Below are 16,209 nucleotides of genomic sequence, written 5' to 3'. Positions count from 1 at the left end.
CCAGACGAGATACCCTTAAGATTCTACAGTGTTTATGCTAAAGAACTTGCCCCCTTTCTATCAGCAATTTATCGTAGATCGCTGGAAGAACGTAAAGTACCTAGCGACTGGAAGAAAGCGCAGGTCGTTCCCATTTTCAAGAAGGGTCATAAATCAGATGCGAATAATTATAGGCCTATTTCGCTTACGTCAATCTGTTGTAGAATAATGGAACATGTTTTGTGTTCTCGTATTATGACGTTCTTAGATAATACAAATCTCCTTCATCATAACCAACATGGATTCCGCAAACAGAGATCATGTGAAACTCAGCTCGCCCTATTTGCCCAAGAAATTCACAGTGCCGTAGACACTGGCGAGCAGATTGATGCCGTATTCCTGGACTTCAGGAAGGCATTTGATACGGTTCCGCACTTACGTTTAGTGAAAAAAATACGAGCTTACGGAATATCGGACCAGGTTTGTGATTGGATTCAGGATTTCCTAGAAGAAAGAACACAACATGTCATTCTTAACGGTTCAAAATCTGCAGATGTAGAGGTAATTTCGGGAGTACCGCAGGGAAGCGTGATAGGACCTTTATTGTTTACAATATACATAAATGACTTAGTTGACAACATCGGTAGCTCCGTGAGGCTATTTGCAGATGACACGGTTGTCTACAAGAAAGTAGCAACATCAGAAGACTCGTACGTACTCCAGGAGGACCTGCAGAGGATTAATGCATGGTGCGACAGCTGGCAGCTTTCCCTAAACGTAGATAAATGTAATATAATGCGCATACATAGGGGCAGAAATCCATTCCAGTACGATTATGCCATAGGTGGTAAATCATTGGAAGCGGTAACGACCGTAAAATACTTAGGAGTTACTATCCGGAGCGATCTGAAGTGGAATGATCACATAAAACAAATAGTGGGAAAAGCAGGCGCCAGGTTGAGATTCATAGGAAGAATTCTAAGAAAATGTGACTCATCGACGAAAGAAGTAGCTTACAAAACGCTTGTTCGTCCGATTCTTGAGTATTGCTCATCGGTATGGGACCCTTACCAGGTTGGATTAATAGAAGAGATAGACATGATCCAGCGAAAAGCAGCGCGATTCGTCATGGGGACATTTAGTCAGCGCGAGAGCGTTACGGAGATGCTGAACAAGCTCCAGTGGCGGACACTTCAAGAAAGGCGTTACGCAATACGGAGAGGTTTATTATCGAAATTACGAGAGAGCACATTCCGGGAAGAGATGGGCAACATATTACTACCGCCCACATATATCTCGCGTAATGATCACAACGAAAAGATCCGAGAAATTAGAGCAAATACGGAGACTTACAAGCAGTTGTTCTTCCCACGCACAATTCGTGAATGGAACAGGGAAGGGGGGATCAGATAGTGGTACAATAAGTACCCTCCGCCACACACCGTAAGGTGGCTCGCGGAGTATAGATGTAGATGTAGATGTAGGAGATCGCTCCCCACACCATGATGCCGGGTGTTGGCCCTGTGTGCCTCGGTCGTATGCAGTCCTGATTGTGGCGCTCACCTGCACGGCGCCAAACACGCATACGACCATCATTGGCACCAAGGCAGAAGCGACTCTCATCGCTGAAGACGACACGTCTCCATTCGTCCCTCCATTCACGCCTGTCGCGACACCACTGGAGGCGGGCTGCACGATGTTGGGGCGTGAGCGGAAGACGGCCTAACGGTGTGCGGGACCGTAGCCCAGCTTCATGGAGACGGTTGCGAATGGTCCTCGCCGATACCCCAGGAGCAACAGCGTCCCTAATTTGCTGGGAAGTGGCGGTGCGGTCCCCTACGGCACTGCGTAGGATCCTACGGTCTTGGCGTGCATCCGTGCGTCGCTGCGGTCTGGTCCCAGGTCGACGGGCACGTGCACCTTCCGCCGACCACTGGCGACAACATCGATGTACTGTGGAGACCTCACGCCCCACGTGTTGAGCAATTCGGCGGTACGTCCACCCGGCCTCCCGCATGCCCACTATACGCCCTCGCTCAAAGTCCGTCAACTGCACATACGGTTCACGTCCACGCTGTCGCGGCATGCTACCAGTGTTAAAGACTGCGATGGAGCTCCGTATGCCACGGCAAACTGGCTGACACTGACGGCGGCGGTGCACAAATGCTGCGCAGCTAGCGCCATTCGACGGCCAACACCGCGGTTCCTGGTGTGTCCGCTGTGCCGTGCGTGTGATCATTGCTTGTACAGCCCTCTCGCAGTGTCCGGAGCAAGTATGGTGGGTCTGACACACCGGTGTCAATGTGTTCTTTTTTCCATTTCCAGGAGTGTATATTTATCTTATTGTTCTGTTCTATTTTTAGTTCCTTCAAGACTATTTATCAATAACCCAAAAAATGTTCCCCGCTGACTCCAGTAATCACAAAGATTATGTCTTATAAGCTTGTGCTTTCCCTTACACTTCCTGTAATTTGCCCACCTAATCTGTCCTTCCTCGTGCTGTTCAGATGCAGGCCATGATTAGTGTATCCCCATTTCCCAATTGCAGCAACAGCAACAGCACAAATATGAGATATTGTTTCAGTCCAAAGTAACCTACTCAGTTCTTTGTTTACAAAACTGACACCTGCGGTAACCCAGGGTTGGTCATGCCACTGCAAAACTCTATAAACCCCATAAAAGTGCGTGCTGTGGCTGCACCTATTTCCTCACGCTCACCTTTAATACTATACTCTAAGTTGCTAGGCAGGCTGTTTCCTGCTCTTCCTACTATGTATACCTGATTCTCTACATCAAAAGCTCTGCACGAAGCCGCTATGTTTTCTGTCACCTGGCCACGTTTCGCACTAGGTTTCACGATGCTTATGACCTAGTAATCTACACATAGATTTTACTGTAGCATTTGGCCTACAACATTCCTATGACTACTACCTAGCAGCGGTACTTTTTCTTCCTACTTGAATTTTCAACTGACCTAGCCTTAATGTTGTTCCTGCGAGTCTGCTGCACTCTTTCGCTCAAAAACTGGTTGAGGCTCCTCTCATATTTCAGATAACAAGACAAACGTATTGCTAACTGGAATCAGAGATGCGATTTCTGAGATTTCCTCATTTTGCTTATTACCTGTCACCTTACATCCGCTCCAACTGTCTCTTCCCCCCCCCCCCTCCCCGCTCCCCCCTCACCTACTTCAACTATCTAATTTAATACAGGCCATTTTTAGTTTGGCGTAAAGGGTACAAGCTGTACTCCATTATCTTCAATTCTCTTGTCGCGTCTACGTGATATATAACTCAATGAGAGAACATCGTCTGATACTCCAATGGCTTTCCCGATACTTTCACCGCACTGCAACACCAGTCAATAATTCCTACAAGTTTCTCCAATACTAAGTAACCTACGGCAAGATACACCTCCGTCGTCCTTGACCGGTCCTTTAGTATAAACTAAAAAGCACTAACTACAGAGTTAAACTGCAATAAAGTAAGAATTAGTGAAAATCTATCTTTGGAAGCCCTGCGCAGCTAACTTCTAAAAGGCAGAAAGCAGGGTGACGTAAAACAGCTGAATGTAAAGATAACGCAGATATTCACTGAACTTACGTCTTATGTATTAGAATACACGAAGTGAGTGAAAACTAAACAGCACGATATTTTAACAACAATAGTCTTAACCTCTTCACTCCAGAGATGAAAAACATTTACAGGAAATTTTTCTTTTCATATTTTCCAACAAACTAGTATACAAGCATATGCCAATGAAGAAAAAATTGGTTATTCACTAGGGCATAAATGGAGGTCCACATGTGTGGACCTCGGGTCACAGTTATCATGATAATGTACTTGTCTTTGATTACATTTTTCTCTCTCTTCCTCAGTAAAAACACTTTTTTTTCAACAAAATAATTATTTAATTGTAAACTTAACTAGGTATGTTAATTTACACAGAAAATAAGTATTTTAATTTCAGTATTTTTAAATACAGTGTTTCCAATACAGGTTTCTGTTGATACTCCACAAATGAAAGAAAATAAAAAAATCATGCAACAATTTCTGCCAAATAGTAACTTGTTATTGCTCATATATGAATCTTTACTTTTTGTGATAGGCTTCAAAACAATTATTTTTCATGACACACAAATACATTTCACATTTGATGCAGATGACCCTTGTCTTGGAACTGCAGCCATGATTCCTGCATTTTGAGGCATTCTTTGCCTCAACAAATTTTGGTAAATGGCGTACATTGTCAAACCTAACTTCTGCAACTTGTTGTGACAGAGCTCTTCTTGGCTTTTTATCCATATTTTGTACACCATCTACATCTTCACTATCAGTGGAATTGACTACAGAAGGGCGCCCTCTTCTTCTAGCTACAGGCTCAACACATTTGTGATTAATCATTCGCTTCACCTACGTGCAATTTGTAATCCATCAGTGACAACCTTCTTTGTTTGGGTATTTCATTTTCTGAGCACCATCTTCGGTACATCACCCAACAATTGACAATCAGAAGATCTATAAAATGATTAAACATTCTTACAGGCCATTTTGATGTGCGAATGTAGCATCTGTAATATGACAAAAATCTATCACAGATATCAACACCTCCCATGTTTTAATTGTAAAGCTTCACTGCCACTGGCTGAGGAACATCTATCTTCTTTGTCTGTTCTCTTGACCACCTCTTAATGTGGTTGGAGGGCTGCTTCCAACATATGATGAGAGTATTAGGACACTTTTATTGTCTTTCCACTTAATAAGACAAATTTTATCATCTTCCCTAACCCATTCTTCCCATTCCCCCCGTTGAAATAGTCTGTCATTTTTCAATTTCTTCACTATTGGACCCAAGCTGTTCTTCATAACTGTACCTATCTGATAAATTTTCCTTCCCAACAACATGTCTACAGATTTTACACTTGTGAAAAATCTATCAGTGTATACACAATGCTGGTTGTCTCTAGGAACACTTTCTGTCATCATCCTAACAACTGCTCCACCGAGACCATATTCTTTCTTATCTTCAGCTGACACAGTATCTGACCCAGTATAAAACATGAAGTCCAACACAAGGCCACCAGGTGCAGCCAGAATGAAGCATTTTAAACCTAATGGATTAGGTTTTGATGGTACGTAAGTCAAAAAGCCACATTTACCAGAAAATGGCACCATCTGTTCGTCAATAGAAAGATGATGTGATCTTGGAAGGGTCAGACACTTCTTCTGCACACACTCAAGAAAAGGTTTTACCTTCCAAAGCTTCTCGATGTGCTCACTTGTGTTATCCACAAAATGCATATAATTTCTCAGTTCGTAGAAACGGTCTCTTGTCATACACTTAGCAATAACTGGAACCTGAATATCTTGCTGCCAGTACAGCTTACTTTGTGCATAGCCCAGAACTCCCATAACAACATGTATTCCAGCTAAATGCAACATTTCTCCTCCACTGGTGTTAACAGATTTATGTTGTCGTTTTTGAACTGAATACAAATTGGTTTGTTGTGCATGTTCTTCCCAGAATGTCAGAGGAAGGTAATCCAAGAAAGATTCAAAAATTCCTTTCTCTTCTTCATAATCTGGAAGATGGATTTCGCTCTCACAAGGATTCGAATACGGCATTTCTTTCTTCCGCCACTTCATAGATCGCACTGACAGATGTTCTGGAACAAGAATTTCGTCTTGGGGATCTGCAAATAAGCAAAATTGCAAGAAAAAAGTTCGCTACATAATTTATAATATTATTGATCATTACTATATGGGGTAAACCTACGATTTCTATCGTCTAATTCTTCAGAAGAATCCACAGTCTCATCTACTGTTGCTTTATCTTCATCATTGGCTTCAGGTTCAACAGGAAAATCTCCAGTCAAAAATGAAAATTCGTCATCTTCCCCATCAGATAATTCGGCATTACTGTCGTTCAGAAGCGCTTCCAACTCCTCGTCAGTTAATATTTCATTCGTATCTGTAAAGTATAAAAATGAGAGTTACTTCAGTACTCTACTGTCGAAGACGAAATTGAAGTTAGCAAATTCATATTATGACCTGAGGTCCACATACGAGGACCTTCACAAAATGAGTTATTCCATAGTAATAAACATAATATATTCAAATCGGAACTAACTCTCAACATCTAGAAGAGTTAACACACTTTAGAAAACAATCACAGCATTTTAGACTAATATTTGAGAACAATAATTATTTACATACCTTTCCAACTTCTAGTTACCCTGTAGACGAGTGCTGAGCTCCATGAGGCGCTTGCCGTTGACAACGAACTGGGGAGCGCGTGAGGCTTTCTCGAAAACATCAGAGATGCGGCAAACTTCCCCCCCCCCTGCCCCCCGCCGCTTTTTCTAATAGTTTCTGAGACTTTCTTATTAACTTATAAGAAGTATGTTCTGTGTTATGTAAATATCAAACCGCTCTCCCTCAGGAATCAGTTTGTTCAGTTTTGTGAACATGTCATGGAACAAGGACCAACGAATTGCAGGACTGCCTGATTCGTTCGCTATTCGGTATTTATTTATTCATTCATCCAGATAAACGTTGTAAATTTTGAGATACGTATTTTCTTTATAACCGTTGTTTATGACTGTGTTCACAATCACACTCACATCACAAAATATAACATCGTACTGCAGTGAATAAAAGGATGTTTTTAGCTTTATCTACAAGACAGGTGGCACTACTTACAGTAACATATTTTGCATTTTCCTATTTATAGTCTTGCATTTCACATGTTCTAAAAATGCTGCTACGGAATAGAAGCAGTGATTTAGTAAGAACGGCATTTGGGTTTTACCAAAAAGTGGACATAATGAAGTAATTTTTATATTGACAACAATGTTGAAGTTTCTATCCGTGTATCCTACAGGCAGAACAACTTGAGCAGTATATGGGCAAGGATTGAGATGTGTGTTTCAATCATAGACTTGCTAAAAATGACCATATCGCTCATGGCGGATTATGTAGCGTTCCCAAATTGAAGCCGCCATTTGAAGGGCAGCTCTGTGTATACACTTAGTAAATTAAGACAAATACTTGGTACACAATGACCTAACAGATGTAGATAACGTTCATAACGACACTGTTTCGCTCTTAGAAAGAAGTGTGAAAATGGAATGGCCAATTCAAGTTGTGTTAGATATTAAAATTACTCAAGTTAAAGCTGGTTGAAGGAAAAGTATGATAAAATTGTGGAAAGACAGGTGGGTAAAACTTTTCCAAGTGAAAATAAATTAAAGACTGAGAAAAGCACAAAAGATAGACGCAGAGGATACTGTATGCTAGGAAATGTTAAACAAGAAACGAACATGAAAAAATTAGTGAATGGTATAACACTCTCACTATCTGCTACCTCATGCGTTTCATGTAGTTATCTTAAATCGATAACTTGGCACTTTTTCGCTACTACTTGTAAGAAACGAGCCCTACGTTCTTGAATAGCTGTCTCGAACTTCTCTTCTGTTGATGTAGACCTAGTGCAGGAAACTAGGCGCTCGTGATTACTCAGTAGAATTCGTGAAGAAGGAATCCTTTTATTTGGTTCTTCGGTTTCCTTTAATTGTCTCTCACACCCTTCAGATCACTAGGCCACGTCCAGCAAATATCAGCTCCAATTCAGAAGCAGTTTGCTCACTTCTCCGCTACAGCGTGGTAAGGGCATGTGCGATTTGCAAGCCAGATACAGAGGATAACTTCCGCTGAAGGATGATGCGGTCTGAAATCACGGTCATGAGAACGTCCGACTAATGCACCAGATCGTGTGTAAGAATGCACCAGCCACAATGTAAACCACGACTGGCACCCTTAACGACGAGAAACACATCCCTTGTTAGGACTGAAGTATATGGAGGTGAAACGTGGATGAAAAGCAGAATAAGCCAGAAGAAATAGAAACTTCTGAAAAGTGGTTCTCCAGACGAAAACTGACGGGTAGGTGGGATAACAAACGAAGAGGCACGGCATCTAATTTCGGGGAAAAGAGCTTTATGGCACAACAAACATTAGTGGTATTTTGATACGACACATCCTGAGTCCTCAAGGAGTACTTAATCCATATATATATATATATATATATATGCACATAGGCATGTATGTATAAAGGGCGGTCAGAAATAGTCTGAAAAGCTTTTAAGAGTGTTTCAGGGTAGCTTGTGTTAATAAATAATGTTAGGAAATAAATTCGATACATTCCATCGTTTCCGAGTTAATGAGGCCATAGCGCTCGCAAATTCATGTGGCCTGCCGGATACAATTAGAGTCAGTTGTTCTCATAGCATGGATGATAGAGCACGAGACTGTTTAGCCTTTGGCTCAGGTTCCATCCTTACCACTGTCTCATGTACAATCTTTGTATACCTCTCTTCTTCGGTTTTAGGAAACCAGACGAAGAACACGTCTAGCGACACCGCCTCTGGAGGCCAGCTTGAATTTGCGCGAAACGGTCTGATTGGTTAGCTTCAATGCTAATTAATTCGGGAACAGGTGCAATACATAAAATTTTTTCTTGACAATTATTTCTCAGCACTACCTACGATGCAATACCCTTACAAGCTTTTCAATCTGTTTCTGACCACCCTGTATACGTATGTATGTTCCACATCTCTCCCTAAAACGCAGGACCGATTTCAACCAAACTTGATACACACATCCCTTACTGTGTGGAAAGAATCGTTGTGGTGATAAGAACCATCTACCAATCAAAGGGATGAGAGGGGGTGGCGGTGAAAAAGTGGCATCACTCAAGACGCTCAAATGGCCACATTATATTCGTTCAGTATCTGAAAATGGGAGCGCTTAATTACCTGCAACAAACTTTACACATGATTTGAAACCTTTATGTAACTTTTTCTCGCTGACAATCCCCACAAAATGAAGAAAGGAAAATAGTTTAGCGTTTACTGCATATTTTTCGCTGTTGATGCAGTTATACTGCCAAATCAGGCATGACGTTTTGATTTATCACTTCACTACTGCCTTTATTCACGACACGTTTTACAGACAGCATTCACTTATACCACTGAACATAGCAAAATTGTATCATTGTACGAAACATAGTTCAGAAAATATGACGTCATAGATTTAAACTATTTGAAAACGAAACTGCAGGGCGTATTTAGATACAGATACACGTGAAATATAGTGAAGTGACAAGAGTCAGGGGATACCTCCTAACATCTTGTCGGACTTCCTTTTGCCCAGCGTAGTGCAGCAACTCGACGTTGGATGGACTCAACAAGTCGTCAGAAATCCCCGGCAGGAATACTGAGCTGCCTCTGTAGCCGTCGATAACTGCCGAAGGGCTGCCAGCGCAAGTTGTTCTGCACGGACTGACCTCGCGATTATGTCCCATAAATGTTCAGTGGTATACATATCGATCGATTTGAATGGCCAAATTATTCGCTTGAACTGTCCAGAATGTTCTTCAAACAAATCGTAAGCAATTTTTGCCCGTCGACATGGTGCATTGTCATGCATAAAAATTGCATCATTGTTTGGAACATACAGTCTGTGAATGGCTGCAGATGGTCTCCAAGTAGCCGAACATAGCCATTTCCAGTCAATTATCGGTTCAGTTGGAGCAGAGGACCAGTCCATTCCATGTAAACATAGCCCGCACCATTTTGGAGCTACTACCAGCTTGCATGGTGCCTTATTGACAACTTAGGTCCGTCGCTCCGTGGGGTCTGCGCCCGACTCGAATCCTTCCATGAGTTCTTGCCAACTGAAATCTGTACTCATCTAATCAGGCCACAGGTTCTCCAGTCGTCTAAGATCCAACCGATACGCCCATGAGCCCAGGAGAGGCGCTGCATGCGATGTCGTGCTGTTAGCAAAGGCATTCGCATCGGTTGTCTGCTTCTATAGCACATTAACGCTAAATTTCTTCGCACTGTCCTAATGGATACGTTCATCGTACGTCGCACATTGATTCCTGCTGTTTTTTCATGCAGTGTAGCTTGTCTGTTAGCACTGACAACTCTACGCAAACGCCAGTGCTCTCGATAGTTACGTTGTCCGCGGTGAGAGGTAATGCCTGAAATTTGGTATTCTTGGCATTGTGGATCTCGGAATATTGAATTCTATAATGATTTCCGAAATGGAACGTCCCATGGGACTAGCTACAAGTACCATTCCGCGTTCAAAGTGAGCCAGTTCCCGTCGTGTCGCCATAACAACATCGGACAGCTTTTCACACGAATCACCTGAGTACAAATGACACTTCCACCAATGCACTGCGCTGTTATAGCTTGTGTACGCGATTCTACCGCCATGTGTATATGAGCATATTGCTATCTCCTTGTCACCTCAGTGTACGTGTACAGATATTCATGCAATATGTTAAATACATGTGAAATGTATCTGACATGTACATACGAGGACAAAGTAATGGTAAAAAACTCCTCCAAAATCCATGGATCGGTTTCAACGAAATTTGCTACACATATTTCTTATCATGTTGACAGAAATACTGTGGGGGTAAGAACAGCAACTTCCTACTGGGGTGGAGCTGGTAGCTCGGAGAGAAAGAGGATAGGAGGAGTGGACGTAGGGAGAGGGAGGAGGCAACGGACAGAGAAAGGAAAGAGTAGATGGAAAGAGAGAGAAGGAGATGAACGGCTAGAGGGGAGAGAAGTAGATGGATAGAGAAAGTGGGGAAGACGATACGGGAAGAGAGAGTGGCAGGAAGAGATGGACAGGGAATGGGAGGTAGACGGGGTGGGCAGAGAAAGGGGGTGGCGCAGATGGACAAAAGTGGGGAGCAGAAGGATGTCGGGAAAGTGCGAGATAGAGAGCGAAGCAGGAGATACACTAGTAGAAAACTGTAATAAAGACTTACCCTGGCAATGCCCGGCATTCAGCTAATTTAGTAAGAAGGGGAAGTCTCCGGATAAAAGCTTGACTATAGGAAGCTTAGAAGAGAGGAAATTTATATTTGTGCAATCGGTTTCATGCGTGTTTATTCCAGAAATCGTTGTCGCGCATTGATATCAGATGACTTCTAACTGAAACGGAAATGAACTGTTGCAGTGACGGTACACCTTCTGGTGGAGGGCTGGCTGGAAACAACCAATGAAGAGCTGCGCGTGCTGAACGCCGAGGACGCGGCGCTGGCGTGGTGGCAGGCGACGGGCGACGGCGTGTGCTGCAGGGGCCAGCGGCTGCCTCCGGGCGACTCCACCGCGGCGCTCGCTTACGGCCAGAAACTGGGAGGGATGCGCTCCGAATGGAGGCGCAAGCACTGTGCCAGGGTGGACGTCTGGATTGCCACCCTGAACCAGTTCTTGCGACCCCGCCAGCGACGTCAGATGCACATTCTCTGCCGCGGGCCCTACTTCACGCCGAAGGAAGCTGCGTAAGTACACCCCTAATAATTTTACCGTCTCATTCGTTTTGTTATCCTTTTAAATGTATTTCTTCAGTTTCACTCGGGTCCTCTCTTACGTCTAACCAGGCATTCTACGTGATAGTCATGACGATAAGCTGGTTATACAAGGATCAGCCAGAACATTATGGCCACCGACCTGCTAGCGATATAATCCCCTACAGGCGATAGTAGCGTCGCCTGGCGAGGAATGACTGCTAGTCAGACACAACCACGGTACATGTAGTCACAGTGAGCGTGTTTTCCTTGTGTAAAATGGGGAATGCGCGTGATCTACCTGACTTTGACAGAGGTCATATTGTGATGGCCCGGAGGTTCCACACGAGCATTTCGGAAACTGCATGTCTTGTCGGGTGTGGGCAGAGTACAAGTGTATCTAAATACACAGTGCACCAAATGCTCCTAACGATGGGCCTCCGCAGCCGGCGACCCATGCATGTGTCAATTTTGACACTACGAAATCAGCAACTATTACGGAAATAGACACATGCCCATAGGCACTGGACGTTGGCGCAATGGAAAAGCGTTGCTTGGTCTGATGAATCCCGATACTTTGTTCATCATGCCGATGGGAGGGCACGACTCCGTCGTCTTCCAAGAGAACAGCTCCTTGTCGCCTGTACTACGGGAAGGAGACAAGCTGGCAGCGGTTCCCTTACGGTCTGGGAAACATTCGCGTGGGCATCCATGGGTCCAGTGGAGCTCGTGCAAAGCACTATAACGACCAAGGAGCATCGTACACTGATTGGAGACCACGTACACCCCTTCATGATAGCTGGCCGTTGTGGACAAGGGGTTCTAGGAGCTTCAGTCTGGAACCGCGCGACCGCTACGGTCGCAGGTTTGAATACTGCCTCGGGCATGGATGTGTGTGATGTCCTCAGGTTAGTTAGGTTTAAGTAGTTCTAAGTTCTAGGGGACTGATGACCTCCGATGTTAAGTCCCATAGTGCTCAGAGCCTTTTGAACCAATTTTGAACCTTCATGAGGATCAAGTTACCCAGTGACAATGGCATTTTTCAACAAGATAATGCGCCATTTCGCAAGGCCAGGAGTGTGATGGAGTGGTTCGAAGAACACAATGGTAAGTTCCAGGTGATGTGCTGGCCCTCTAACTCTCCAGATCTGAACCCGATCTAACAGATCAAGGATGTGATTGAACGCGGCGTCAGAGCTCATTGCCCCCTTCCAGGAATTTACGGGAATTACATAGATTAGACCAAATCAAATGTACTGCATACAATCACATTTAAAAAAATTCTCCCACTGGACATATGATTGTATGCAGTACATTTGATTGTTGTGTTGCATGGCCTATTACAACCGTGTGGTACGGATTTAGGAACAATAGCGTATACATATGTTCACCTATCATGCTATATTCGAGTAAAACAGTGAAAACTATTATAACAGCATGTCATAGGCAGAAGCATATTTACCCTAATGTTACATATAGTTTTAATGATATACAATATGTCTTTTTGAGTCACTTGCACAGTTAACATGATACCTATCAATTGTTAACGTATGTTCTATATTTTTTATAATAGTACATTTGTTCTACTCATTGTACAGGGGCCTGAAGATGACATCAATGTAATGCCAAACTAGTAGCACATAAGAAGTTCATAAAATAAATTTCTACATTACGTACGACTGTTGGTAAATTATTGCATCAAGAAGGGCTTCCTGCATGTGGTGACATATTTTCTGCCCAGTTGAGATGCTCGTCCAAAATTACACCCAAGTTCTCCTGTTTCCTTTTATGGTATTCGATTACAATCGAGAAGAATGGGAGACAATCGTTCTTGGAGTTGAGACCTTATGTACCTCGCGTTGTTGTTCTTGTTGTTGTTGTGTGATCTTCAGTCCGAAGACTGGTTTAACACAGCTTTCCATGCTGCTCTGTCCTGTACAAGCCTCTTCGTCTCCGAATAACTACTGCAACTTACAGTTTATACACGTGAACCTGTTCACAGTATTCCTGTCTTGGTCTCCCTCTACAATTTTTACCTCTCACACTTCACTCCAGTGCAGAATTGATGATTTCTTGACGTGTTAGAATGTGCCCTACCAACCAGGCTCTTCTTTTAGTGTAGTTGTGCCACAAATTTCTTTTCTCCACAGTTCTGTTCAGTAACTCCTTATTAGCCTTGCGATCATTACCCACTTAACCTTCATAATTCTTCTATAGCACCACATTTCGCAAGCTTCTATTCTCTTCTTTTCTAAACTGCTTATCGCCCACGTTTCACTTCCACACAATACTATACTCCAGACAAATACCTTTAAAAATACTTCTAAACACCTAAAGTTTTATCCAATGTTAGTAAATTTCTCTTTTCCAGAAAAGTTTTTCTTACAATTGTCATTCTACATTTTGCATCCTCTCCACTTCGACCATTATGATTATTTTACTTCCCATATAACAAAATTAATCTACTACTTTAAGTAGCACGTTTCCTAATCTAATCTCCTCAGCAACAGTTGATTTAATTCGTTACGGAACGTCTGACATAGCGGCCATCCTGAGTACATCAGGTGGTCGGATCTTCCTAAAAGAAATTAGTTTAGCTACAGGGTTTTAATTACTGACTTTGAAGTAGCAAGAAATTCAACCCTGCCTCGCAAGTCTAAACGAGCATAGCGACACAGACCGACTGGATAGTGAGGCAGAGAGTTAATCCAGCTCCACTAGTAAACGTTTCCGAGTCAGTGTGCTGAGTAGTATGGAACATAAGTTGTTTCGCGCGCCGCGCTACGCAATAAGTCACTGTATTAGGGACGAGGTAGCTAGTGAGACTTGTCGAGACGCTTCGGCTGCTACGGCGACGGATGAAAAACCTTAAAACCTGTTTTGTAAGTCTTATAGTAAACCGATAAATAATGAATTAAAGGAACACTTGAAAATTCGTTTCTATCATTTTTATATTCTGTTTAGTGTTAGCCAGCATCATAACTTACAGAGTTCATTCGTTTCCTCATTTGTGTTCCTATTGGTCCCATAGACGGAAATCCACTTTCACACCCACAAGTTGTGGCGAAGGGAATGAATGTTCTTAAAGGTTTCCTGTAATTATTGCATCCGCCACCAGTCTTTCGCCAAAAAGTTGTCGATAATTACTCAATCGGCTTCCAAGATGATAGTAGAAAAAAAAAAAACAAGAAAATTTTTCCTGTTTACTCTTAATAACATTCTACTACTTCACTGATTAAATAATTACTGTGTCAATATCACGATCTCCATCAGCTATATCGTAGAAATATCTTCGTTCAGTCCACCTGCGGAAATTCATTCAAGTACGTACGGTCGATGTTACGGTAGTTTCACCTTGTGCCAAAGTACATGTTGCCAATTACTTATCACAAACTTTTTCAACATGATCTACTTTTAATATGTAATTATGGCTACGGCAGTTCATTTACTTTTCTATCGGCATGTCATGTACTCACCGTTCAGAGAGCATCTTATTACGTATATGGCACACATGACCAATTAGGAGCATGTATATGGACATACAGAGCACACAATAGCTGATAACAGATAACCATGATCAATGGCAAAAATACAATTATTTTAGATTATTCAGGGAAAAAAATTCTGAATAATAGTACAAATATAACACTACCGCGTGGCAGTACATAGGAAGTTAAGAAGCTCTCTGCAGGAATGAACACACTGTTATACGTACTAGATACAACAACCCATAATGACTCTGAGATCTTATGTGAAAATAATGGTGACACTTGTATTTCAGTCTGTTTGGTCTCTTGTACAGACTGACCTGTTGGTCGTGATAACATACACACGTAATGCGCAAGAAATTTAAATCATTTTCTGACGTTGAGTCACTCGGACAATTCGCAGGTGACTGGGGCAGTTACCGTCCTTGAAACGCATCTTTATGATGAACCTAGTGCAAAAAACCAATCCGTAAACCACGACAGCATAGCATAAAACGATAACTCTTAAATTCTGAATGCAGATTCGAAATAAATTCTTCTGTATTACACAACTGCTGTCGGAGAAGTTTATAACATTTCCTAAGACTATTAAATTTGTTCAGCAAGGGTGACGGGATACAAATTTCAGAATATCTCAGCAGTCAGCACCGAATATTCGGTGACAAGGACGAAGATGTGGAGGACAAATGGTAAAAATCCAAAGGCATCGTTTAATGTGCTCTAGACAAGTAAGCTCAGAGTAAGGTTTTAAGGAATGGGAAAGATTCACCATGGTTTAATAGCCCTGTTAGAAAAGCGCGCCGTAAACAAAGAGCACTTCATCTCAGATTCAACAGAAGTAAAAACCTAGCCGACAAACAAAAGCTGAACGAAGAGAAAATGAGCGTGAGGAGAGAATGAGAGTAAGAGGTTGTGAACCGACTTGAGTAAAAACCCTAAGAGATTTTGGTCGAGTGTAAAATTAGTAAGTGGGTCAAAATCATCTATTCACTCTCTCAGCGACCACACCGGCACTGAAACTGAAGATAACAGAGAGAAGGCCGAAATACTGAATTCGGTCTTCCAAAGTTGTTTCACCGCGGAAGATCGTAACACCGTCCCTCCTTTCAATCGTCGTACCAACGTCGAAATGGCAGATATTGTGATAATCGATCGAGGAATTGAAAAGCAGCTACAATCGCTTCCCTTCTAGCAGTAATTTATCGTAGATCGCAACGAAAGGTACCTAACGATTGGAATAATGTGCAAGTCATTCCCGTTTTTAAGAAAGGCCGTAAGACAGGTCAACACAAGTATAGACCTATATCGTTGACGTCAATCTGCTGTAGAATTATGGAACATGTTTTATGCTCAAGAATTATGAGGTTTT

At 42.5% G+C, this 16,209-nt stretch overlaps 2 protein-coding genes across 2 annotated transcripts in view; one reads left to right on the top strand and one right to left on the bottom strand.

The window, feature by feature from the left end:
* Positions 1 to 4,634: 4,634 nt before the first annotated feature.
* Positions 4,635 to 5,624, bottom strand: LOC124556111 (piggyBac transposable element-derived protein 3-like). Its single transcript, XM_047130134.1, has one exon. The coding sequence runs from the start codon at positions 5,622 to 5,624 to the stop codon at positions 4,635 to 4,637; it is 990 nt and encodes a 329-aa protein (XP_046986090.1).
* A 5,554-nt stretch (positions 5,625 to 11,178) lies between these two features.
* LOC124556619 (angiotensin-converting enzyme-like) overlaps positions 11,179 to 16,209 on the top strand; it is a 178,641-nt gene continuing 173,610 nt past the window's right edge. Inside the window, exon 1 of the mRNA XM_047130586.1 lies at positions 11,179 to 11,346. Within this exon, the coding sequence (XP_046986542.1) occupies positions 11,207 to 11,346 (140 nt within the window). The 5' untranslated portion in view covers positions 11,179 to 11,206. The remainder of the gene's footprint in view (positions 11,347 to 16,209) is intronic.

Source organism: Schistocerca americana, chromosome X (genome assembly GCF_021461395.2).
Source record: "Schistocerca americana isolate TAMUIC-IGC-003095 chromosome X, iqSchAmer2.1, whole genome shotgun sequence".
Lineage (NCBI taxonomy): Eukaryota > Metazoa > Arthropoda > Insecta > Orthoptera > Acrididae > Schistocerca > Schistocerca americana.
The sequence above is the reverse complement of the archived record's forward strand: the minus strand, read 5'-3'. Positions and strand labels throughout refer to the sequence as shown.

Bases quoted from the DNA above. Each gene is read 5' to 3' on its own strand.
- LOC124556111 (XM_047130134.1), bottom strand. From the start codon at position 5,624: ATGAAGTGGCGGAAGAAAGAAATGCCGTATTCGAATCCTTGTGAGAGC.